This window comes from Oryzias latipes, chromosome 1 (assembly GCF_002234675.1).
Source record: "Oryzias latipes chromosome 1, ASM223467v1".
In the NCBI taxonomy this organism is placed as follows: Eukaryota; Metazoa; Chordata; class Actinopteri; order Beloniformes; family Adrianichthyidae; genus Oryzias; species Oryzias latipes.
Window position 1 is genome coordinate 2,212,586 of NC_019859.2, and position 25,721 is coordinate 2,238,306.

The window sequence follows — 25,721 nt, forward strand, 5'->3', positions numbered from 1 at the left end:
AGTTTTTAACCACTGTTTTCGGCCTCTACGTACAGAATGCGTGACCTTTGCATGAGCGCTGCAAGTTAAACCAGGTTGAACTTTGACCAATCAGGGACTTGGATTTAGTAGTAATGTATAGGTAGTGACATGGAGCCGGTTTAGCTCGTGCTGCTTTGCGGCGCCTTCCGTCCATGAAACCGGGGTTCGATTCCGGGCTGCTCCCTGCTCCGTTCTCTACTTCTGTGCCGGTCCCAAGCCCGGTTGCGTCAGGAAGGGCATCCGGTGTAAAACATTGCCAAGTTTACCATGCGACTTGTTCGCTGTGGCGACCCCTGATGGGAAAAGCCGAAAGAGGAAGATGTATAGGTAGTGACAACCATTTGAAAATTGCCCATGGGGGAGAACTTAATAATATTATGCGACAGCAAGTCTTTCATATGTCAATATAGGAGTTTTTGCTTAGTTTGAAGGAGGGTCTAAGGGCAGGGATGTCCAGTTTAGTTTAGTTTGTTCAGTTTAGAATTTTACTACTGAATTCTTTGTATTTATGATCCTTAGGATTTAATGTTGACTTTACAATTACCAGTATGAAGCCCGTTGAGACGACTGTTGTTGTGATTTTGGGCAAAATTAATAAAATTAAATTGAATTGAAAGAAGAAAGCCGAGAGCGAGTTTGACAACAGGGACGTACACAGGATTTTACAGGGACAGGGGCTCAAAGTTGGAAATGGACTGAAAAAAAACTTTTTCTGTCCTTTAAACAATACGGAAAGTTAGAAAAAATAAAACTACTAATTTCAAAACCATTTCCCACCAAGCCTCTTCCAAGTGTTGTTAACAGCTAAAAAAAAAGAAAGAATAAGCCCCTCCCCACTTGTCCAGTGTTAACACTGTGGGGTTTATGCACATTAACCCTTGTTCTATCCTAGGCACTTTAACATTGGGAGTTGGGTCATTTAGACCCACTAGACAGTGCTCTGAACCTTTTTTCTTCAATGATTTGTGATCTTCACTGGTGTCCATGGATTACATGAAATCTTTCCACCTTTATCCACCTTTTTCATGGTAGGTAGAACAGGCCAATGTAAGGGGGGGGGGGGGGGGGGTCATCTAAGATAGCACAAGGGATAAGAACGGGTTTTTAGCTCGTTTTTGAATGGTTGTCACATGCCGGGTGTGTCTGTTGCTTTAGATGTGTGTACTAGGATAGCAAAAGTGAGGAAGGTGACGGCAAAAGCAGCTGGTTTCAGTTATTAATTCTGCACAAAACAAAACACAGTGAACCAAGGCAGCAGCTCTCATCAACAGGGCACAGCAAAAACAGCCACTTGAGCCTGGAACCATACATCAAAGCCCCGCCCTCTTGGTTTCCTGCCCCCTAATTTATTGATGCCACATATATATAAACTGGATACCCACTGGCCACAGTTTTTTAGGTTTATATTTAAGAATTGATAGAAGATTATAGAATTATTTTGTGAACTGCATATAATTCTTTTTTTTAACCAATGTTTGATTGGCAGCCTTCTGCCAATATTTATCACTAATATTGCATATGTGCAGTTTCCCTCATATCCTGTAACCCTGATCTATAGATTTTTTCTCACCCCAAAAAAAGATTTGTCACATGAGTTTCTCTTTTTTAGAATCTCAGCTCTTCAGATAAATTGTGTGGCTCTGAAAAGAGCCGTTGGTTTGTGTGGATCACATGGGTCCGTTTACTTGGAGCTGGTGTACTTGGTGACGGCCTTGGTGCCCTCGGACACGGCGTGCTTGGCCAGCTCCCCGGGCAGCAGGAGGCGCACGGCGGTCTGGATCTCCCTGGAGGTGATGGTGGAGCGCTTGTTGTAGTGAGCCAGACGAGACGCCTCGGAGGCGATGCGCTCGAAGATGTCGTTGACGAACGAGTTCATGATGCTCATGGCCTTGGAGGAGATGCCGGTGTCGGGGTGGACCTGCTTCAGCACCTTGTACACGTAGATGGCGTAGCTCTCCTTCCTGGTCTTTCTCTTCTTCTTGCCTCCTTTGCCGGCGGTCTTGGTCACGGCTTTCTTGGAGCCCTTCTTGGGCGCAGACTTGGCGGGTTCAGGCATGATTCCAGTTCAGTCTCTGAACGGAGATATAACGACTCTGACGACAGAGGCTGTGTTTATACAAACTGTGTGTAAATTATACTGTGTCGTTCCCCGTTCATAATTGGCTGAGCTGTTGTGTGTCGTTGCAGTGTTGTCAGATTTCTACGTGTTGCTGTAAAACGTACTTCAGCAGGAAAAGTCCTAAAACATTAAATGTGTTAATCGGGTGAGTTTACAGTGATCATGATCATGACATTTTTTATTTCTGGGGTTTATAACGTGGGACTGGAGAAGCATAATTTTGTTAAACCTAAACATTAAAGGCCAAGTAAACTAAATACTAGTTTAAAGGGGAAAAATAAAATAATTCCAGAAAACATCGGACACTGTTTGGCTTTTCTCACCCAGCAAAATCAGCCATAGTGCAGGTTTGTGAAAACAATTTGTCCAATGAATTCTTTAATGAAGATGAAACTCTGAAACATGTTGGTAAATGGCTATAGGACAAGGTCTACAGGGAAGGAAAATTAAAATACATAAAAGTAAAATAAAGTTGGGGCCAAAGAGGGTCATGTTTTTAATTGTTCATGATTATCTGAATTGTAATTTATAGACTGCTTAGAAAAGTATGTTCTGGTTGATCTGGTTAATTTATAGTCCACATTTGGAAAATATGAGTTATAAATCAAGATTATAGTTTGGGGAAAGGAAAATTATCTGGACTGTGCTAAATTGGAGGCTCATTTAGCTCCCAATAAGCATTGATCAAATGACATAAGAGTTGGCTGAAATAATGCAGCAGCAAATGCCCCTTTTAAGTTATGTTGGCAGTTTATGACAAACTTTAATATAATATAATCGTTTTACGCATTTTTTGAATTCAGCGAAGATGTAAAAGGAAATAAACGTAGATTCTTTGCTCTAGAGAGAAGTTGGCGGCCCTTAAAAGGGCCTTTTGTTGTCTGCAGCCAGCGGATCAGTGATTTAACCTCCAAATCCGTATAGAGTGCGTCCCTGTCTCTTCAGAGCGTACACCACATCCATGGCGGTCACGGTCTTCCTCTTGGCGTGCTCGGTGTAGGTGACGGCATCACGGATCACGTTCTCCAGGAAAACTTTCAACACACCGCGGGTCTCCTCGTAGATCAGACCGGAAATACGCTTCACTCCACCACGACGAGCCAGACGGCGGATCGCTGGTTTGGTGATTCCCTGGATGTTATCACGGAGGACTTTACGGTGACGCTTGGCGCCTCCTTTACCGAGTCCTTTCCCGCCTTTTCCTCTTCCGCTCATTTTAGGTTGATGGGATGAAAATCACAAGTGATACTGGAGTCAATATTCTCTGACATATATTTTTCTCCTGAGGACCTGTTAGAAGACAAATGTGTAACTTCTTCTTCTAAGTATTGTTTTGTCTCATTCATCCAGGTTCCGATTTTCGGCACTTGTTCGCCTCCTGGTGGTCAACAAGAGAAAATGTGACAACATCAAACAGACAAACTGAACTCTATCGAGAGTAATTTGGAGCTCTGCTGCACAATAATATAAAACAGTTTAACATCCTCTTAAAAAAACTTTAAAATGTTAAATATCACAAAAAGCCAGCAATTCAAAATTAATTTTAGTAATAAAATTAATTTAACCTTTGCCCTCTTCTGATTAATTGGAGCTTTGGAACATTGAATAACTGTAAAGAACATCTTCTTGAACATTTTCTTTTGCAGTTGCGAACAGTAACGTCTCTAAATTCTAATTAAATTAAAATATATCCTGATTGAAATAGATTGCATGCTCTATTAAAGTGTCATTTTAATCATATCTGCCAGTTCCACAGTATTCCTTTGTAGCTTGAGTTTGTCATTTTCTTCAAACCCAATGTAACTTTTCACAAACATTTTCTAACTAAATTCTTGTTTTTAACGACTGATAACCCTTTGGCTATTTATAATTTGCTGTAATTTTGTATTTGTGTTCTGATGATGAAATACTCCACATTTATACAGTAGTTGTAGATTAATTTTTTAACAACTGCTGAACCTATAAGTTAATATTCCTTTTGTTTTCTTTAATTTTGTGATTATGCTCTTTCATATTAGTTGTCAACCTAATCTCATAATTTGCACTGGTTTGTTCATATGTTAATAAAGTGATGTTGATTTGTGTTCCATTGTTTCTTGAATCAGAGGAATGAGCTGCTGACAGGAGAAGTGGTGGCTCTTAGAAGAGCCTTTGTTTCTACAGAATTCTGAGGATGTTTCTTCACTTCTTCTTGGCTGCTGTCTTCTTGACTTTGGGCTTGGCTGCCTTCTTAGCGGGAGCTTTCTTGGCTGCGGGGGCTTTCTTCACCGCCTTCTTGGGGCTCTTTTTGGGGCTCTTGGTGGCCTTCTTGGGGCTCTTGGCTGCTTTCTTGGGCGCTGCTGCGGGCTTCTTCACCTTCTTGGGAGACTTCTTAGCAGCTGCGGGCTTCTTGGCTGCTGCCTTGGGCTTCTTAGCCGCTGCAGGTTTCTTGGCGGCGGGCTTCTTGGCTTTAGGAGCGGCTTTCTTAGCTGCAGGCTTCGTGCTTTCGGTCGTCTTGCTCATCTTGAAGGAGCCGGCAGCGCCGGTGCCCTTGGTGTGGACCAGAGTCCCCTTGGTCAGCAGGCTCTTGATGGCGGTGTTGACGCGGGCTTTGTTCTTGTCCACATCGTAGCCTCCGGCCGCCAGAGCCTTCTTCAAGGCGGCGGCAGACACGCCGCTGCGCTCCTTGGAAGCGGCCACCGTTTTGACGATCAGCTCGCTGACGCTGGGACCGGCCTTCTTCGGCTTGGAAGTCTTCTTCTTGGCGGCTTTGGCCGGAGCGGCGGCGGGAGCTGGAGCTACTTCTGCCATGTTTGTTTTACTGTCTGGTTTGTCGCTAATCAACGATCCTGACTCAGTTTGAAGAAGTCTGAGCGCTGACGCTGCAGTTAAACACACCATGAGAACCGTGGAGACTCAAGCAGAGGCGGCTGGCACGCGCGTGCAGGCGGAATGGCGGAACTTGTGTTTTCTTCAGCGAGATAAAAGAGTAAATAATCGGTTTTGGAGCAACACCAAAAGCTCCGGATGAAGCAGTCCACAGCGGACAAGAGTCTCTTCAGTTTCAGCTAATGTCCAGCTCTGAATCTACCGCCAGTTTCCTAATAGAGCCTTCAAAAGTCACCCAAACCTCTGAAAGCTGAGCGCTGCTGAGCGACTTGAGCTACTATTTTAGCTCCTTAAATGCTTTTTTAAACGATCAAACTACTTGAAAATTATGTCTATAATTTACCAACATGTTAAAAGTCTTGTTTAAAGTTATAACAGAGATGTGCTGTTTTTCATTTTGTCATTAAATGAAGTTAACTTGACGACAACAAACACAAAGATGGCAGCTGACAGCAGGAATAAATAGGTCTCCAATAAAAAACAATGACAAATGATTTTAGTCTATTTAATGACATCCCCAAAAGAAAATGTTTACTTTACGTTTAGGATCAGACAGTTTTAAACAGTTTAGATCAGGAGTCTGTCACATTGAGAGCCATTTAGTCCACTTTCTTACTGATCAGAGCCACAAAATCCCACTTCCTGCTTTAGAAAAATACACTTGATTGATTTTTTTATGACCATTAAGCCAGTCATATATAAATATAGATTCTAAATATTTAAGAAGTTTGTTATAAATAACAACTGATTTACACTACCTTTTTTTTTTAACTTCTTTTACTTTTGACAGCAGAACTGTCAAGTTCCTTTCAAAATAAAACATCATGTGTCAAATGAGATCCTCCTGCTGCAGCAGATTGAAATCAAACTCAAATCATTTATGGCCTTTTCTACCATTATGACTTTGGAGCACCGTCATCATTTGTCTATTTTTACTATTGAATATAAACAGGACAACACTGATGTTTCCTTTCCATTTTTACATGTAAATACATTTCTGTACTTTAAGTATTTTGTCTCTGAACAGAAATAGACACTGTTGTGTTTAAAGTTTATTCTAATAATAAATCACTCTGACAGCAGATTAAAGGTTTTACCATCATTTTGTCCAGTTATCTAAAGGACAAAAACCTAATTTATTAAAGCAATGGGACCACAACTATAAACCACCAAAGCACTTTCTTCAACCTCAAAGAGCCACATTGGAAGGATGAAGGATCTGCAACCTGTGGATCCAGAGCCTCGGGTTCCAGATTCATGCAGTGAAGTTCAGTACATGAAGCTGTCAGCTTGACAGCAGCTGGAATGTAGTTTGTTCATAAATATGATTGTAATTTAAATTTTCTATGTTCTTATGTGTCACATGTGGATTCCGACACAACTCAAATGTTAAACATCATTTTTTTGTACTTTCTTGTAAGGCACCTTTTTTATTTGCTGTTTGCGATAAAATACTTTTGTAATAATAAAATTTACATAATAAATGGAAATAAATATATATAATTAATTATATTAATTGCATAGAAACTGAAGCCAAAAAAATAAATACAATAATAATTTTTCCAGACACTAACCACTTTTTTTTCTGGGATGAATTAGAAATAAAAAGTCATTATAATTGACACAAAGTAATGTGCCGTTAGTATTAATAACTAACACGAGCAAAGTCTATTTCTTTATCTAGAATATGGTATTGATTTTCTAAATTAGATGCACAGTCCTAAAAAAATATGCCACAAAGAAAGTAAAGTTTCTAAATGTCAAAGTTACATCAGACTTTTTTTTATGTACAGGCTGTGTGAGGTCAGGAATTGTTCTGCAGTTTCTTTATTTTTTTTCATGTCAATCACAGGAAAATCTCCTGATGGCCTTTTTGTGAAACTCAGAAAAGGTTTTAAATCTTTGGAAGAATGACAAAGCCTTTCTCTCTCTCATATTCTGGATTCAACATGAACACATATTTGGATGTTTAGAGTGGATTTATTAAATTTTATCAATCTATTCATATTTGCTCCAAACAGCATTGACCCTCTGCTTCTATATGGTCTGATCTTCTATATGGTCTGATACTGCTGGGCAGCCGGCGTGTTGACGTCCAGCAGGCGTCCCGGCTGATGCATGAGGTCTACGATGAAGCGAGAGCGCCGTGAAGACCTCTGCATGGAGGGGGGATTCTCCTCAAAGAGGACCACCTCGTTCCAGGCCCGGTTGTAGTCTCCCCTGATGAGGGAGCAGCTCAGTCCAATGCAGTCAGAGAGACACTGAAGAGTTTAGAAAAAATCATTTCCTTATGAATTCATTACAGTTTGTGTTTGCAAACATCGTACATTCACTGCTACCTTGAACAGCAGGGCTCTGTGGCAGTAGATCCCTTTCCTGATCAATCCAATGGGAACAACGTTCGACTGCAGGTGAAACTTGAGCTCGCTGAGATGCAGCATCCAGGGGAATTCATGTAGCTCCTCTTCAGCCACCGCTCCACCCATGGCTTCACTCACCAGCCTCACAATCACAAAACAAACTCCATGTTCAGTTAAACCAAACGGTTAGAAAAGGATCTGAAATCCGTCTTTGTCTGCTGTGGGATCAGCCTAAACACTCTGCTGCAGCGTTTCATCACCTGGCCAGAGCGGCATACTGCTCCTTCTCCGTGTTCAGCTGGAGGATGCTCTCTTTAGCCTCTTGGATCAGCATCTGGAGAACGGCGTCTTCTGTTTCCTCTGCTGGAATCTCATCTTCCTGCTTCTCTTCTTTCTCCTTTCTGCTCCAAAAGCAAAACTAGTTACAGCTTTTTGTGTTTGTATCAAACTGAAAAGGACAGGCTGCTGAACATCCAAATACTATATTTTCATCACATTCTTCTTTTTTCTTTCTCTGCACTAAAAGTCAGTCCTAAGTACATCCTTAGTCCACATTGTTGCTCTTTTTGTCTAAGTTTACTTTATTTCATTCAGTATAAAGTTGTCAAAGTTGATCTTTTTTTTTAATTGCTCTTGTGTTATAAAAAAGACATTCATACAGGAATAATACTCAGTTTAAGGGAAATATTTATGGTTTTATGATGACAGTATTCAGTGAAAGTGCTGGTTCTGAAGGCATACCTGCTTCCAGTGAAGACAGAAAAAACGGGTCGGTGTTGGTTGAGCGGCTGTTGGGTCAGTTCTTCCAAAGTCAGAACCCTCTGACCTGTCCGAGCCTGTGATCAAGCAGCAGAGATGCAGGACAGAATTCTGACCTCATGGGTCAAATATAAAATGAAAAGTATCAAATTCTAAACATGAAATAGTAATAATTCTACAGAACATGAGAACAGAAATCTGGTGATCCGTGTTCTGAGTCGTATTTGAAGCATTTTATAGCACAGAAATGACTAGAATTTGCAGATAACTGGCAGTGACATAAATAAAACCCCTCAGTGAATGTACGGGTCACACAGGAATTCAGCAGAAGCTGCAAACCTTCCCGGCATCGTAGAAGCCACAGGTGATGATGTCGGAAGAGGCCAGGTGTCCCATCAGGCTGTATTTGACAGACAGGTTGGATTTGAGAAGGCTGTTCAGGGCCAGACCACCCAAAGCATTCCTGCCACTCTCTGGACAGATCATTTCCTGCAGAATTTCCAAAGCTCTGGAGGATCACATGAAACGTTGAGACAGAAAAAGTTCAGAAGAATATTTAGTCTGATGAACTCTGCACTGCAGCGCCATCTGCTGGCCACTTTCTGAAGCACAAAACGGCTGATCTGTGCCTTAATGTAACTTAATGATGCTTCACAATGTACAGGTAGAATGCACTAACAAACAGATTTGAGAAGAATTTTACATTTTTGGATTTCCTTAGCAACGGAGGCTTGTTGTTAACCACGCCTACATTCCTAATGGGGCGACAGTGGCTCAGGTGGTTGAGCGGGTCGTCCAATGACCGAAGGGTTGGCGGTTCAATCCCCACTCCCACCAGCCAAAAATGTCATTGTGTCCTTGGGCAAGACACTTCACCCTCCTTGCCACTGGTGTGTGAATGTGCATGAATTGTCCCGGTGATGGTCAGAGGGGCCGTAGGCGCAAACTGGCAGCCACGCCTCTGTCAGTCTGCCCCAGGGCAGCTGTGGCTACAACCATAGCTTACCATCACCAAGTATGAATGAGGAGTGAATGAATAATGGACACAATGTAAGCACTTTGAGTGTCTTGAAAAGCGCAAATAAATCCAATCCATTAATATGGTCCTATCATTTTGTTCAGCTTGAACTAAGAATTCATACCATGCATGTCATTCACTATGCCTAAAATTAATTAATTTTCGGTACTAGGTGAGTGCAAATTTTGGTGAGTTATTGAGTTTGGGGTGGGTTAACTCTGCGGGGGTCACATTTTTGCTCAAAGGCACAGAAAGAGAGAAAGAACTGTACAAACAATCTGGTCCTGCAGGACAGAATGGAACTACAGTGACGTGTTTCCCCGTCTGCTGCGTTCCGGATAAGTTCGAGACGGATGACTGTGGATTCAAGACAAGTCTAAACCAGAGGAGGTAAAAGCACGGATGACCTGCTCCAGCTCAGACTTTGGCAGCACAGCCTCAGTTCAGAAATAGATTTAAAATACTAGAGACAGTTTTCTGTCAAATGTCTGGAAGGAGGATCAGACAAAGACTGGTCCAAAAGAAACATCCAGATTTCTGAGTCTTGATCAGGAAGCAGAGCCCAGAAACTGGACAGAAGGAGATTCTAGTGTTTGTGTGTTGTCTGTTTTCTTTACCCAAGTCTGCACATTTCCACGGCTGAAGGTTTATCGCTGGCACAAACTTTCACAGCAAAGCAGGCATTTTTCCACACCTCCTCGTGGGGGGAGTGCAGGAGACGGACGAGGGCTTCCAGGCCTCCAGCTCTACGCAGCTGTTCAACAAACAGGAAAGGAATCAGCAAACAACTTTAAGTTAACAGATTTAAAACCCTGATTTAAAAAAATTAAAAGTAACAGCAATAACAACATGTCATCCTTGTTTTATCTTTTCCAAACATGACATTGAATCAGATCTGCATGTGGTTGTTGGTGGAAATCCCGACCTCTGCTCTTGCTTCCTCCTCACAGGCCAGCTCCGCCACACACAGCGTGCTGCTGAGCAGAACCTCAGTGTCTTTGGACTTCAATGCCTCAGCCAGAGCCTGCATGGCTCCATGGGACACGATGCTGGATCGGATGGCCTCCTGTGCTGCCATGTTGTACAGCGTAGCAGCAGAGCTGGCCACGGTTTTTGGACAAGCTTCATGCAGCTGCTGGACAAGAATCTCATGACCGCCGGTGTTATAGATTGAACTGGAAGACACAATAGAAAAAGCATGGATGAAGGTTCAGTGATGTAAGCTGACGTCATGAAAATGGAACATACCACTATCGTATGTGTGGTAAGTGTATTTTATATGTATTTGTAGGTTTAGTAGAAGTTATACGTTCTTTAGTCGTTTGGGTGATTCTATCGTACGGTGTTCTTACGCCGCACTCTAGTCGCTAGTAAGGTGGGAGTACTGGCTCCTTACTGACCGCCTGCAAATGCTGCACGTGATCCGGAAGAAGGACGCCTGTAAGATGTCCACACACACTACACTCTGATTGTCTAATTTCCTCATTTCTAACAGTCAGGCTGCAGCAAGGAGTGCGCACGTATCACGTGAACAGCTCTAACTGGTGCAGTCTGGAGGATTAAGGGGGATTGAAAAAATGAAAAATCCATACGACATCTTGCAGTTCACCTACTGTACCTTTACGGTTTTACTCGATTTACACTCTGATCTGTCGTCCGCAGAATATTATAGAAAAAATATACAAGAGCATTTTCTGCATACGCGTTCACTGAACGGTCGACGACCTCAATGTGTCCTGCAGGTCACCTGCGTGCCTCCTATAGGTTTGAACATTTTTCATCCACCTGTGTGGACATTTGGGACTAAAGCTTCTGATCATTTTCTGTTTCTCCTACTGTTTTTTAATCGTCAGTATTTTCAGCATTTTGTTGCTCAAGTTGCATTTTTGGACTTTTGTTGAATCTGTTTCTCCTACCTGGATCAAAGTAATTCTCAAACCAACTCTTGGTTTAATTGATTTGGTTTTAAACATAAACATTTCTTTACATTTATCTCACACAACAGTTTTACTTCTGTTACACTTAAATAACCTTTGCTTCTTGGTTCTGTTTTGACCCAATCCTGACAGAAATCCCTGCAGTTTTGGTGGAACTGGGCTGCGGTTCTGAAGTGTTTCTAAGACTCGGGTTCAGGTGAGCACACGGGCGCCGTGACACCTACAGGGCGTTGAGCTGGTCGCCGTGTGAGAGCCCATAGAGGGCCCGGGTCGCTGCTGCTCTCAGCATCAAACTCTGCCTCCTCAGCAGTTGTGTCAGAGCGGGAACAACCCCTGGAAAACAAACAGGTCAAAGGTCAACTACCTTTCACTGGAATCCCACCCTGCTGCGCAGACGTGACCTCTTATGTACCCAAGTCTCTAAAGATGTCTTTGCTGGCCGGGTGAAAGCTCATGGCGGCCACGGCCTGACAGGCGGACGTTTTCACGCCGATGTCGTCCACAGACAGAAGCTCTGCAAGAACTTTTTCTGTTCCCTCCTCGTGGAGCAGCCGGAGGCTCTCAGCTGTTAGAGCCAACGAGAAACACAAAGAGTTTGAAGCATCAGTGGTTTTTCCTTTAGATCTGAAGAAAAGGTTGTGATGCTCACCGCTCTGAGCCACTTTGGTCAGACAGTCGACTGCAGCGGACTGAACTCCAGGCGCGTTTGGAGCCATCAGGAAGTGAAGCAGCCTCGCCAGTCCTCTGGATTTGTGGACCAGCTTCACCGTCTGACTGTCGCTCAGACAGTTGGAGAGTGTTTGTAAAGCTGCAGCGTGCAGATCGCTGAAATCCTACAAATACAACCAGAGACAGACGATGTCCAAGACACATGCAAGAAAACACGTTTTTTACTACCAAAAGGCAGAATCTGCAGACGTTTTTACCGGGTTACTGAGAACATCCATGAGTCTGTCAAAGCCCTGCTCCTCCCTGAAAGTCCTGCGTGAGTCTGGGTCAGTCGTGACGCACTGCAGCGTCCCCAAAGCCAGATGCTGGATGACAGGAAAGTCAGACTTCAGCAGCTCCAGCAGGGATGGAATCCCCCCCAGTTTGTGAAACGCCAGGCGGCTTTTGTAATCCTTTGGGCAGCAAAACCACAGAGATTCATGCAAACATATAATCAGCTCTAAAACCGTTTAAAGCGCTGCGTCACCTGAACTAGATTGTAGATGACCTCCACAGAATTCTTTTTCACATCTGGATCTGGGCTGGACAGCAGCTGGATCAGCGGTGGAAGACCGTTGCTGTCAAACATCTGGGCCTTGCAGCTGAAATCCTTGGACAGGTGGGTGAGGCTCAGTGTTGCAAACTCATGGACGACCGTTTCCTCTGCAGAGACAAAAGAGATTATTCACATTCAAAAAAACAAAATACATAAACTAAATATACGGTACTTAAAGACCACTTCAATGAAAATTGTGCTTTTGGTGTTTTTTCCATGTTCTTGTAGCATTTTTTTGAAGCTCAAAATTCCATTTGTGAGTGTTTTTTATTCAAATCGTTGTGATAAATGAGCAGATGACAAAAATGGCGTTTGGGCTTACCGTATGGGCTTCCACTAGAAGCCGCACTAAAAAGCCTAATTTCTTTAAAAAAACAAAAAACAAAAAAAACTACAGTTTGCTTTATAGTCCTGAGCGCCTCATGGATCAGTTTTGGTTGTGTTTGTTGATGTAGAAGCGATTTTCAAAGGTATACGTCGCTATGTTAAGATGTCACGTTATTTTTATCTTTTTTTAAAGAAATGCAAACAAGTTTCAGTGTTATTGTGAACACAGATAATAATTATCTCTGACTCTTTTGTCTGATTAATGTGCCTTATGATCCGGAGCGCCATAGAGTGTAGAAAATACAGTAACTGTGATGTCAAAAATGTGCTTGGCGGGACATAAGATCCCGGCTTCCAGCTCTCAGCAACAGAGTAGGGAAGAGGGGCGGTGTTGCTGTGCGTCATTGATCCCGCCCCAAACTCAGAGATGACATTGCAATAAAACTACTGCTGCTCTGCAGAAATGATGTCCTAGAAAACAACACAAGTTTGACTTTGGCTAAAAACGGCATAATCGTAATTAAAGAGCACCGGGAAGCAGGGCTGCAAAAATTGCTGAACTGCAGATCGATGAATGGATTTCTCTTGATTCAACCAGACTGATCCGTCTGAGGCAAGTTGATAGTCAGATCAAACTATACCATTATAAAATTGTTTTGAAAATTAAATTAATTGATTTTAATCAATATTGGAAAATACCATTTAAATTGAGACACGGTACATTTATTTTACTGTAAGGTAAAAACGACCAATTACAGCGGACAACATAAAACTGATCAACCATCATTCCAGTCCAATGTGTGGACAGACTTTGACTAAAGTCATGTGACCATCCAGTGTTAGAATGTTCTAAGAATGTTCCCTTTGGATTCTTTGGATGTGGAAAAACAACAGTGGGCTGAAATTTAGGAAACTAAAGTGTGAATGGATTTGACATTCGTTCTTGTTTACTTGTTTGTTTGGACACATCTTTCATTAAAACTTGATGATCTGGAAGAAATCCAAAGAATCTGGAAAACTTCACTGTTCAGTAGCAGGAATTTCTGTCTGGTTGAAGTTTTGAATAAAGATGATCTGGATCTGTTTTAGGTCTGAGAATCGGGTCGTTCGCAATGAACTAATATGGACTATGAATGGTATCATTAACCACAAATTATGACATGAATCAAATGGTTAAAATGAATCGTTACACCCCATAGATTTATAAGAGATCCAAAGATGATCAGAGTGGGTCTTTAAATCTGACCGGTTTGCTCATTTTAATTCAATGCTTTTTTTTTAATAGTTGAGATAAAATCACAGTTGTTTGTAATTTAATCTTAAAATTAAAACGACTTACCTTCCGGTGAGAGTTTCTCTAAAATTGATGGGATGGCATTTAATTTTTTCAGGGCGTTCTTCACTTCACCTTCAAACCAACAGAAGAGGCAACATTTTCAGTTATTCTGTAAACTAGAACGGTGAAACGATGAATTCTGAACCTAAACACTGATTTTGAAGGAAGACTGTACGAGTGTTGCAAAGATGGCAGAGACTGACCGTGGACGGCCATGGAGCCAAGAGCCACGACGGCGCCACGTCTGACCGCTCTGCTGCTGTGGGAGAGGAGTCTGATGAGGGGCTCCAAGGCCCCCAGGCCCAGCAGAGAAAGCTTGTTCTCATCTCCTAAAGACACACAGACAGCAGGACAACGTATGGCAAAGAGAAATACTGACAAAAGTTATCCCAATAAGAGACGGAAAGGACACAAAAATGTTCTAAAAGCTGCCTTTTTGGAGGACAGAGGCTGCAAAGAATGTACCTTTTTCTGCAAATGTGAAGATTGCATCACACGCTTTTACAATGACTTCCTCCTCAGGTGAATTCAAAAGCAGAACTGCTGTTTCTGGGGATTTGCTCTCTATGGAAATGAACCCAAACTGACACAAGAAGAAAAGTTGACAACAAAAACAAACATTTCCTGCAGATAAAAAGTGAAAGACAGAGTTTGTCTGACCTTGTCCTTACTCAGAGGTTCGCTGTCCTTCCTCGTCTTGTGTGTCATTCTGACACTCAGACGTTCCTTGGACCGTTTTTTTTCCCCTTAAAGTTAGCTACAGGTCAAGTTAGCAGGTTAGTTCTGAGGAAAAACCCTCAAACACCAATATTACATATGATTGTCCTAAATAATAATTTTGACTCGGTTTAGTTTAATTACGAAGAATAACGGAACAGTTTAAGCGGGAGGGAAAAACATCGAAACTGATAAACTCGCCGTTGACGCTGGGTTGCTAGGCAACCAGTCAACCCAGCTCGTTCTATTTCTTCTTCTTTTTTTCAACAAATTACCGTTAAGATGTAAAAAAAAATCAAACAAGCTGTTAGGAACACATAGAAAAGTTAGAATCAAGAGCTTAAGAGGACAAATGAATCATAATTTATTAAAAATCATTCGGTTTTCTCGCAATGTTTAACCTCGTCGACTGCTTACATCATGAAATCATGAGATAATGTTTTTTTTAATCCAAATGAGAGGATTTTATGCTCACGAATGTTTTCAAATAAATACATATAAATTCATATAAATACATATAAATAAATACATATTCGCAAATCTAAATAAGATTATTTGAGATTACTTGGTTATTGTTGTTTTTTTTAAGGCTTTCCATTAAGATAACATCAAAAACCTGATACACAACTTTTATCTGCAGAAAAAAAATATAAAAAACTTTTAGCTGCAGAATGCTTTTTTTCTGCGCACTTTCACAACCTAATGCCTCATTCTGATTGGTTGATGTGACAGCTTCCGCCCTCCCCTCGTGATTCTTCGGATCCTCCTATTGGTCGGGCTGAGACGCCCCTCAGTCTTTCTTCAGTTGTTCCTGGAATTCGTGCTCGTGCGGTTCCATGGCGGTTTCGGCTCGGTATTTAGCCACGTTTTGAGTTTTGTGGTTAACTTTGAAATGTTCCAACCCGAGCGGTAGATGTGTATGATAATTTTATGTTTCCTATTCGAGTTAAAACAATACCGCGCGCCTGGTTTAGTCTGAAAGACTCGAGTGCGCAGACGCAGCATTGTTTTCATCATTAACTGAGGCATTTGATGTCGTCCGGATATTTTGTTTGTGTGCACTGCTGTGAGTTGTTTTTTTTTTTTTTTACATAAATGGACCACGCTGCCTCCACGTGACATGTGCAACACGTGTTTTGTGAATTTTTGTTTCCTAAACACTGTTTAGTTTCTCGTAAAACGTTATTTTGGTTCCCGGACTAACGTTTCTTTCTTTCCCTAATCTCGAAGGAGGGAAAACCTGAAGCTGTTTCTGGAACACTTTAACGCAACATGCCCATTCGTCGTTTCGGGGCTCACAGGTCTTTGGTGTCTTCTTCTAAAACTCTCCAACTGTCCTACGGCTTCACCAAGAAGATGAACATCTCTAGAAGCGGATACCGGGTTTTCTCTGCCAACTCCACACCCGCGAGCACCGAGCTGGCCAAGAAGATCACCGAGTAAGTGACAGCATCATCATCATCATCATCCTCCCGCCGTTACCGGGATGAAGATGCAGACTTTGTTAGTGTTGGAGACAGTTTCTCCTCATCTTCTTGTTTCATACTAGTTAATGTGGCAGCACATATTACCCCCCCCCCCCCCCCCCATGTAATTAAAACAGTATATAGATAATATCATTTTTAGGGTTTGATAATTTGCATAAAAATTCAGAAATACCATTTTTATTTACAATAAACATTCTGTAATGTACGTGAATTCTGTTTTTTGCATTCATAATTTTCTCCAACATGTTTTTGACATTAAATGGCTGATCGTTTGAGTTTTTGATGTAATTTACTATTAGAAAATAAAACTACTAAAAAGGAGAAAACAGTTTGTTTTGACACTGATGAAGAGGAGTCGTGCCTCTTTGTCTCACAGGGTTTGATCTTTGTAATTCTAATATTACCTTTATAATACCTTTCAGCATATCCTGAGGGTCACAACAGCGAATCGCCGTGGTGATTTGAGAGATTTTTATGCCAGTATTTGATCCGGGCTGGGGACCTGCACAGGGGGGACCCAGCCGGTCCTACTTTTAAAGTTATTAATTTTGATTTCACTTAATTTATGATTATGCCGTTTTTAGCCAATAGTAGAAAAAAACAAATAAAAAAACTCTGCCCCCTTCCCGTCCCTCCTGGTGAGAGCTTTCTGTTTACATGTTCTTCCGCTTCCTTACAGGAAAAACACAATAAAGTCACGGTCAAAAATACAATTTCAAGCTTTTCTGTTTTCTATATATCCTCCATCATCAAAAAATGCCACAAGCAAAAACACAATTTTCATCAGAGTGGGTCTTTTAGTCAAATATTTCCATTTTTTTCCATATATCATATTTATTAATTTTTTTCCTTCCTGTATTTATTTATTTCAGACGCCTCGGTGTGGAGTTGGGAAAGTCTGTGGTTTTCCAAGAGTCCAACTCAGGTATAGATGTGCTTAAATCGGTTCCTCTCATTCAGAAAACATTTTCAGGCTTTTGTATTTTTTGTTTAAGAACTTCGTAAACACAAAACCAAAACGTGTTTCTTCTTCTTGTATTTCAGAAACCAAAGTGGACCTGAAGGAATCCGTCCGTGGACAGGACGTCTTCATCATTCAGACCATCCCCAGGTGAGAGGAGAGGAAGAACTAAACTCTTTCATCTTCATTCATCTGTCTGTGTCGTTTTTGCTCAACATGTCAGGATCATTGTCGGATTTTCCTCCTGGAACTTTTCTGTTGTCGGATTTTTAGGAGTTTCTGTTGCGCTGACGGACAAACAAGCGATGGACTGTTGTTCACAGAATCCCGATCAGCTGTTCAGGGAAATCTCACCTCCTGTTACTGAACAAACAGCAGCTCAGTTTGAACTTTGTTCTCCATTTTTCTATAAAATGCAGAACGTGCTGCGGTTCTCCTGTTATTAAATTCCTAAAACTGATCTCAGGGAGACGTCAGATGTTTCTCTGACTAGATCTCTGTGACCTCCAGTGTGAAAAAACCCAAACTGGAATCTTCTCTGCTTCCATCTGCAGTAAAACGGGACGTTGTGTTAAAAGTTTGTCTTTCCTGTGGGGCTGTTTAAACCTTCTTTTCGTCAGTTTTTACTTTGTGTGCGACGTATTAAATACTTTATGAACCTAATGAAAACACGACCGGTTAATGAATAACTGTGTGCAAATACGTCACAGAAACATGTTTTTAGTTGTGTGTAGAGATTTTGATGTGAATTTGAATTTTTTTTATTATTTGAAATGTTTTATTTCCAGCAATCAAAGCAGGAATAATACACAAAACAACACATCAGCAGGTCCACATTCATACAAAGACGTATCAAACTTAGGATAATTAGACATTAAATCATTGATTGATTGAAAGGAAGTGAATTTATATAACCCCACCCCTGTGCCACCGTAACCATTTGATTACATGATTTATCATTATCCAGTTCCTTTTTTCAGATATTTATGCTTCACCAACAGTTTCAGGTCATTAAGAACACATTATGTGAAAAGATATAAACTCAGAAACATTTGCAGGAGGGGCAGGAGCCAGTGAGGGCGGGTCAAATGGGGGCAGCAGCCAGTGAGGGCGGGTCAAAGGGGGGCGGCGGGGGCGGATAGTACCTGCGGGCAACACAACTCTACTCTCTGCTTTAGTTTAATTCTATTTTCCTCACGTGGTGCGGAATGTTTCCTCCGTATTTCCTGATAGAAAAACTGTAACGTTTAGTTTTTTCTACTTCCAACCTTTTGTAAACTGCCCACATCTTTTCAAATAAATGTAAATACTTAAACATGCTTTGGTCATCGTTGCTGACAGGACAGAAACGTTTCCTGAAACGTCGTTTTATTGTGTTTCAGAGACGTGAACACAGCCATCATGGAGCTGCTGGTTATGACTTACGCGCTGAAGTCGGCTTGTGCCAGGAACATCATCGGCGTCGTCCCCTACTTTCCCTACAGCAAACAGTGCAAGCTGAGGAAGAGAGGCTCGGTCGTCTGCAAGCTGCTGGCATCCATGTTGGCTAAAGCGGGTGAGAGGACGCCGTTCGGTCAAAGTGGGGTCTGTTCCTTCTAAGATAAAAAGGTCGTTTTCACGCTGCGCATGTAAAACGTCTGCCGTCATGTGATGTTGGTGAAGAAATGTTTTCCTGTTTCGACTTTAGATTATCAAGTCAAATCAGATCTGATGTTTTGGTCATTCTTCTTTATCCTCATTGACTTCAGTGAGGGTTTTAAAAAGAAGTTTAATGAAATAAAAGCAAAAAGCAGGAGCAGAAACTCCTGCTTTTATATCTCGCAAACATGCAGGTTTCCGTAGACGTCTCCTCGGTTTAAGGTCACGGGTTTAGTCAGGCGCCGTTTTCAGGTTCAGGCCTTCTCACTGGCTGAAAATAAAAACACTTGAAGAGCCACTCCCAATGAAAAAATGTGTTTTTAATATGTTCTTGAAGCATTTTTCTGATGTTGGAGGACATATACATATATCAAGAGATATATGATTAAAATTTAATTTTTGAGTATTTCTTTATTCAAATCGGGAGCAGACGAAAAAATGCCGTTTGATAAAGATCGTGTTTGTGTCGTAGAAAATACGCTCTCACGTCTCACTATCGGGGAGGGGAAGGGGAGGCGGGGTTGCTCCGCACCATCGGCTCCACTAACAACTCAGAGGTGAAATTCTAATGAACTCCTGCCGCTCTGCAGAAACTATGTCTTTGAAAATGACACAAATTTTTCGGCTGAAAATGTCATCATCCTAATTAAAAGACCACTGGGGAAACTTTGAAAACAGATCCAAAGATGATCAAAGTGGGTCTTTAAAAGCCTTTCTTGTGTTTTTTGTGTGTTCTCTCTCCAGGAGCGTCTCATGTCATCACTATGGACCTCCATCAGAAGGAGATCCAGGGATTCTTCAGCTTCCCGGTGGACAACCTGCGAGCCTCTCCTTTCCTCATCCAGTACATCCAGGAGGAGGTGAGGACACAGATCCGTCTCCTCATGACGCTTAAATCCTTTCTGACGCCGTCTTTGTTTTCAAACGTGTCCTCAGATCCCAGACTACAGGAATGCCGTCATCGTGGCTAAATCTCCTTCAGCGGCCAAAAGGTGACCGACCGTCCGTTAGTCTGATGAATCCATGCAGGTCCTCAGTGTCCCACAGTCTAAAGCATTAGCTGGACATGAGTGGGACAGAAATGTTAGAAAAGGGTCGCTGTAGTTTTCAGGCTGCAGCTTTGATGCAATCGTCTGCGGGTTTGAAAATAGTTTGCAGATTGTTTGAAAACGAACCTAAATGTCCTTTGTGCTTTAGCCTCAGACAGACTGATGACTGATGCATATAAATATATTGTGACTGTTTTCTGGTTCTAAACGTTTTCAGCATGTTGGCTCTGACTCTAACCAGCAGGAACTGAGCACGTGTCGACCTCCGTCAGCGTTTATCCGGTTCTTTCTGCTCTGTCTCGGTCTCCCTGTGTTGTCCGTTCGTTCCTTTGACTCCTGAGTCTCGTTTGTCTCAGAGCTCAGTCTTTCGCCGAGAGGCTGCGGCTTGGACTGGCGGTGATGCACGGCGACGCCCATCATTCGGAGTCAGACATGACAGATGGTCGCAATTCCCCCCCCTCCACCCGGACCACAGCAGGACACACGGGTCTGGAGCTGCCATGTGAGGAAGAAAGAGTTTTATGTTTCAACAGGAATTCATGTTTTCACCTTACTGGCTGCAATAATGAATTTATTAGCATGAAATTCCTAAAAAATATGATCATTGAGATTATTCTCTGAAGGATCCAGATTGAATTTCAAAGAATTGAAGGTCATCAAAGAATGTTGTTGAAGGTAAAGCTGTCAGGCTTTGAAATCTCAATGTCACGGAGAAGTAGATCTCACTAAACAGTTTCCTGATTTCTTCTTTCTATTTCTCATCTGAAGGAAAAATAGTTAAACCCTGGAAAACCCAAAAACAATTTCTTCTGGGCTTTTAAAGATAATTTGATAGCATCTATTTTTTTCTGTTCCTTTTGGTCAGCAGCAATTAACTACAGCCAAAAACTAAAAACAAAATAAAGTAAAAATAAATGAATAAAGAAAAGTGTGGCCCATTTTGAGCCCTAAATGTGATTTGTCAGACATGTGAAAGAGTAAAAACATCCAGGAGTCTAAGTAGAACCAGTGCTGCTGCAGATTCACCAACCTGCCAGAATGGACCGATTCTGGAAAAATGGAACCCGGAGATCGACTGAAACCACTTTAAACAGTCAAGAACGGGCAAATTCCCCCAGAAAAGACAACAAAAGAAAGACTTTTAGAGCATGATTGCAACTGAAAATAAAGCACAGTGTTCCTGTTTGTCTAAATATATAAAAAATAGAGAAAAGCAAAGTATAAAAATGTGAAAAACCTTTTTTTAGAGAAAGCAAAGACATTGGATGAATCAGAAAGGGGCGGAGCAGAGAGCTTGTGGCCCCGCCCAGCGTATTTTCTACCACACAAGTATGATCTTTTTTCAAACGTCAGGTTTTCGTTGAATAAAGAAAAACTCAGATGTGACTTTATAGCAGAAAGTCACTTCATGCTGCTGTTCATTCATTCTTGTTGCTCAAAGTTTTATTTCTTTTTTCTTCCTTTTGTCCTGATTTCCAAACTCTGGAACATTTCTTGCCTCCTCATTAAAACGACTCCTAACTTTTGTTGCTGAAAGTGATTTTTTTTTTTTCATCCCTGTTAGTGATGATGGCGAAGGAGAAACCCCCCATCAGCGTGGTTGGAGATGTTGGAGGCAGAATCGCCATCGTTGTCGTAAGATTTGCTTGTAATAAAATTTCAGGTCTTTTTATGTGGCATCAATTTATGGTGGGTTTTTTTAATACATGCAGATTTTATTTAGCACTAGCTTCAAGTAAAAAGGTCTTTAAAGCATTCTTTTTGGGGGGGGGCTAAAAGCTACCCTTCATGTTCTCCTATTTAGGGCATTTTAAACTCAGCCACATTCATATCATGAAAGAAATGACATTTGAAATATTTTAAGAGCCAGATCACTGTAATGCAATGTTTTTCAACCAGTGTGCCGTGAGAAATTGCCCTCATTAACTGATCTAAAAACAATTACCATCTCCAGGAAATCAGCTCTTTGTTCATCCAAACAGGCCCTAAAAAAAACTCTGAGAAGTTAAGAATATGAAATATCATAAAATTATTTTTTTTGTGTGTTTATATGATTCTATTAAAGACACTTTGATAAGAATGACGGTACCGCGATTTAGCTGCAGCTATAAGTGTGTAAGGAAAAGTCCCGCCCCTTTAACTGTCTCCACCAATCATTCTTGAAGGCTTAATCACATGTCATCAGTCTGACCAATCAGAAGTGGTTAAAGTATTCACTTCCTTGTTTCGATTTAGCGCAAAAAAGTCTCTGTGTTCTAACAAAAATACCATCTAAAGCTCGTCTTTAGCGGTGTAGCTTTCCACAGAATCTGGTATCAGACTGGAACAAGTGAACAAAACCATGAAGCTCAAAGACGCTGGTCTTTCTGCGGTCGGCGGATTACGGGCACTACATCTCCCATGATTCAGTAAAGTGACTGTCTTAGCGCACAATGAGTCTCTCCTCTTAACGTCTTAATACAACGAACACACATCAAACAGTTTTTGAATCTTTTGACTTAATTTTTAATAATACATCTTTTAGGAAAAAACAGCTGCAGCTTCCAGCTTTTTCTGCAACAATTATCACAAAAATGCATGTGAGATTGCAGAGGGGCTGTAGATCAATACAGACTGAGCTTTTTCTTTTTTTTTTTAATGTATCTATTTTTTTGGATGCTGGTGTGCCGCGGGATTTTTGTCAGCAAAAACACTGCTGTAATGTTTCTCATGGATGAAACATCTGCACGAGATTTTAGTTTGTAATCATTGCTTTGATGTTGTTCTCAAGCAGTGTTTTGTGTCAATATTCATGAACCGGCAGATACCCGTCCTCTCTAGGAAGAATCAAATAATAATATTAATCAGAAATAGAAACCTGAGGACACTGTTCCCTCGCTATATCGCAGTCCAGCTGTTTCACTGATTTGTTTTGGCTGCATGTTGCATCCTTTTATTTTACAGCACAATGAAATCTGTGTCCTGATTGGCCTGTAGGCCTCATCAATCAATCAATCAATCAATCAATCAATCAATCAATCTTCTCCGTGCCACGTCTCCTGTACAGAATGTGTTCAGATTGACAAATCTACATAAATCTTCATCCAATCAGATCTTTGTTTTCCTTCTCTAATCCTGGATTTATTTGTCTATGAAGGGTTAAACTTTGAGGATTGAAGCAAGAGAGAAAAATGTAAAATTGTTTGTCTGTCCACAGGACCCCTTCACTGCAAATTTCCCCCCAAAAACAAAACCACATACTAGTTTAGTCATAGTATTGATAGTATTGGTAATAATAACTAGCAGTAGTTATTTAACACTATGAATGGATTGCTGACATATATTAATATAATTATTTTCCATAATTCTAATCAATGGTTGAAAAACATGCGTAAACATGAAACTTTGATTTAATTCTGTTTATCTGCTGAAACATTTCTAAGTTAGGCTCGACACAGGTGTTCTAGTGGTGCAAAAGATCACTTCTGACATGTTTTAAGCCACGGAAATCATAAATCTTCTCGTCAGAACAAGTTTTTTCGTTTTTTTAAAGCACTTTAACATTTCATTTAACATTTTGTGGAGCATTTTCATCTTCATCCTGTTAGTTTGTTTAATAATCTCTGTGATTTGTCTGATCATTTTCTATGTAGCTGGGAGGCCAACTTAAAGGCCTGACGGCTTCTTTGTTCTTCCTCCAAAAACGTCCGGCTCTAAACGGTTGCTTCTTCGGTTGCTTTCTGGGATTTTTTCACAGACTTCGTGAAAAAAGTTCTCAATGCAACGAAACACTGAATTTTGAAAAAGAAGAAAACAAAAACCTATATTTTAAAAAGTAAGAGAATCCGTGGATTTTAGAATTTATACTTTACATTCTTTCACAGCATCCCCTGCTGCTATAAGCCCCTCCCACTGGTTACAGAGGAGCAGCGGCTAAATAAATCTGATCTCTCATCATCTGCATCCGCGAAAAGCGTTTGACGGAAGCTCCTCCCACATGCGGCGGCAGCTTCAGGTTAACTAACTTTTGGACAGATTCGCGTGAAAACGAAGACGGTAAATTTGACGCTGGAATTGCGTTCGGTGTGAACGGACTGTCCGTTTAAATGACGCTTGGCGAGGAGCGGCGAGCCACACGCGTGTGCGGAGCCGTGGCCGCTGACCCAAAGTGATCCTTTGCACTTCTGAATTTGTCCCAAACATGAATGAAACTTCTAAAGATGACGTTGAATTCCATCTGCTTTGCGGCGCTTGGAGTGGTCCTCGCAGGCGACCACGACTGCGTTGACGACCCCTGGTCTATCAGTTTAATGGACTTATTTGTTCATTAAAGTGTGTTTCAAACGTGGTAATAATAGAGTGCAGTCAGCATGACAACAACAATAATAATAATGGTAACAAAAACAGTAACAATAATACTAATATAAACACATGTTTGAAAGGCAGCATGCAGAAGTGTAGCTTATTAAAATCTGCCACTTATACATAAAAATAAATTTAATTAAAGGAAAAAAGCAATCTAGATACATTTTCAGTTGACCAATAATATAATAGTTATAATTTAACATTCATAGTCATGTTATTCTTCATCAGTATACACAACAACTACAATAATAATAATATGTAAGTGTGTTTATATACACGTTATTGCTTTTTATAAAGTATAAAGATACTTTGGGGATGACAGGTTGTTTTTAGAACATAACTCCTGCAATAAACATAGAAACTGTGAGAGGAAGGAATTTATTTGAGTTCATTTCTTCTCATTGTCTAAAAAAGCTTTTACGTCCTCAATCTATGGCGTGAAAAGAAAGTCTTCAGTTCTTTTGTTGCATGGAAACGGTTACTTTGCATCTTATCATTCATTCTTGTGACTTTATGTGATGAAAAAACAAATGGATGATAAAAATATGATTGTACAGCCATAAAACACTAGTCAGTATTTGTTGCTCCCCTCTTTTTTCAGGACGACATCATCGATGACGTGGAGGACTTTGTCGCGGCGGCAGAAGCCTTAAAAGAGCGAGGAGCCTACAAGATCTACATCATGGCTACGCACGGACTGTTGTCGGCCGAGGCGCCGCGGCTCATCGAGGAGTCCGCCATCGACGAGGTCTCATGCTCATACTACACACATTCAGTTCAAAGAAAATGCAGTTTGTAAATTGACAGTTTTAGAGGTGAAATTCTAGACGTTTCTGGACGATTCTCTGATTTGGTTTCTCTCAGGAACTTGTGAAAACGTGTTTTTCAGAAGCCGTAGTGGCTCAGATTCTGGCTGTTAAATCAGCAGATTTTTTTCCAGGCTGGATGTTGAAACTGAACCTCTGTTCCTGCTGCTGCCTGCAGGTGGTGGTGACCAACACGGTTCCTCACGAGGTGCAGAAGCTGCAGTGTTCAAAGATCAAAACGGTGGACGTCAGCATGATTCTGGCGGAGGCCATCCGCCGCATCCACAACGGAGAGTCCATGTCTTACCTGTTCCGCAACATCACCGTGGACGACTGAGGCCGCAGCAGGGCGCCGCGTTTGCCGTTCGCAACATAGAAAAGTGCACAACCCGCTCTGATACAGTATCTCTGTGTTGCATCTCTGATGCAAGCCTTGTCAGTGAGACACAAATACTCATGTGCCGCCTCTTATCTGCAAATAAAGCTTTTTTAAATGAAGGGTTTTTGTGAATGTTAGTAGTTTCAAAGTTTTATTTAGTTTTTCACCAAAAACTGTTGAAAACATTTGTTTATGCCTCTGAAACCTTCGGTTTTCTGTCTGAACTCGACCTCAGAGATTTGTGAAGCATGACATCACAGAATGTGTCAGAGTCCGGCTGCAGCCAAGAAAAAATAATCTACTGTCTGAATGCAAATATGCGACATATTGA

At 41.3% G+C, this 25,721-nt stretch overlaps 5 protein-coding genes across 6 annotated transcripts; 1 reads left to right on the forward strand and 4 right to left on the reverse strand.

Moving 5' to 3' along the window:
• Positions 1–1,652: 1,652 nt before the first annotated feature.
• On the reverse strand, positions 1,653–2,104 carry LOC105354190 (histone H2B 1/2). Its single transcript, XM_020706788.2, has one exon. The coding sequence runs from the start codon at positions 2,075–2,077 to the stop codon at positions 1,703–1,705; it is 375 nt and encodes a 124-aa protein (XP_020562447.1). The 5' UTR covers positions 2,078–2,104; the 3' UTR covers positions 1,653–1,702.
• An 856-nt stretch (positions 2,105–2,960) lies between these two features.
• On the reverse strand, positions 2,961–3,383 carry LOC101162735 (histone H4). The gene has a single exon (XM_023959663.1). It carries the CDS (start codon positions 3,353–3,355, stop codon positions 3,044–3,046), a length of 312 nt encoding a protein of 103 aa, XP_023815431.1. The 5' UTR covers positions 3,356–3,383; the 3' UTR covers positions 2,961–3,043.
• A 723-nt stretch (positions 3,384–4,106) lies between these two features.
• On the reverse strand, positions 4,107–4,973 carry LOC101162503 (histone H1-like). The gene has a single exon (XM_023958807.1). It carries the CDS (start codon positions 4,928–4,930, stop codon positions 4,322–4,324), a length of 609 nt encoding a protein of 202 aa, XP_023814575.1. The 5' UTR covers positions 4,931–4,973; the 3' UTR covers positions 4,107–4,321.
• Positions 4,974–6,968: 1,995 nt separating this feature from the next.
• armc3 (armadillo repeat containing 3) lies at positions 6,969–14,953 on the reverse strand. The gene is made up of 16 exons (XM_004065496.4): positions 14,670–14,953; positions 14,475–14,592; positions 14,213–14,338; positions 14,013–14,081; positions 12,278–12,453; positions 12,009–12,203; positions 11,732–11,915; positions 11,495–11,647; positions 11,307–11,415; positions 10,071–10,320; positions 9,763–9,899; positions 8,467–8,635; positions 8,110–8,204; positions 7,629–7,769; positions 7,348–7,510; positions 6,969–7,269 (listed from the first exon to the last, which is right to left on the reverse strand). The coding sequence occupies exons 1-16, from the start codon at positions 14,715–14,717 to the stop codon at positions 7,063–7,065; spliced, it is 2,340 nt and encodes a 779-aa protein (XP_004065544.1). The 5' UTR covers positions 14,718–14,953; the 3' UTR covers positions 6,969–7,062.
• Positions 14,954–15,502: 549 nt separating this feature from the next.
• Positions 15,503–25,509, forward strand: LOC101162980 (phosphoribosyl pyrophosphate synthase-associated protein 1). 2 transcript variants are annotated; one of them, XM_023954001.1, is made up of 11 exons: positions 15,503–15,579; positions 15,957–16,165; positions 17,086–17,138; positions 17,258–17,324; positions 18,557–18,729; positions 19,557–19,672; positions 19,749–19,804; positions 20,218–20,363; positions 21,426–21,496; positions 24,807–24,953; positions 25,190–25,509. In XM_023954001.1, the coding sequence occupies exons 2-11, from the start codon at positions 15,999–16,001 to the stop codon at positions 25,346–25,348; spliced, it is 1,155 nt and encodes a 384-aa protein (XP_023809769.1). In that variant the 5' UTR covers positions 15,503–15,579; positions 15,957–15,998; the 3' UTR covers positions 25,349–25,509. The 2 variants fall into 2 exon arrangements, with proteins under 2 accessions (XP_023809769.1, XP_023809760.1); XM_023953992.1 differs by having other exon boundaries at positions 15,514–15,792.
• Positions 25,510–25,721: the final 212 nt, after the last annotated feature.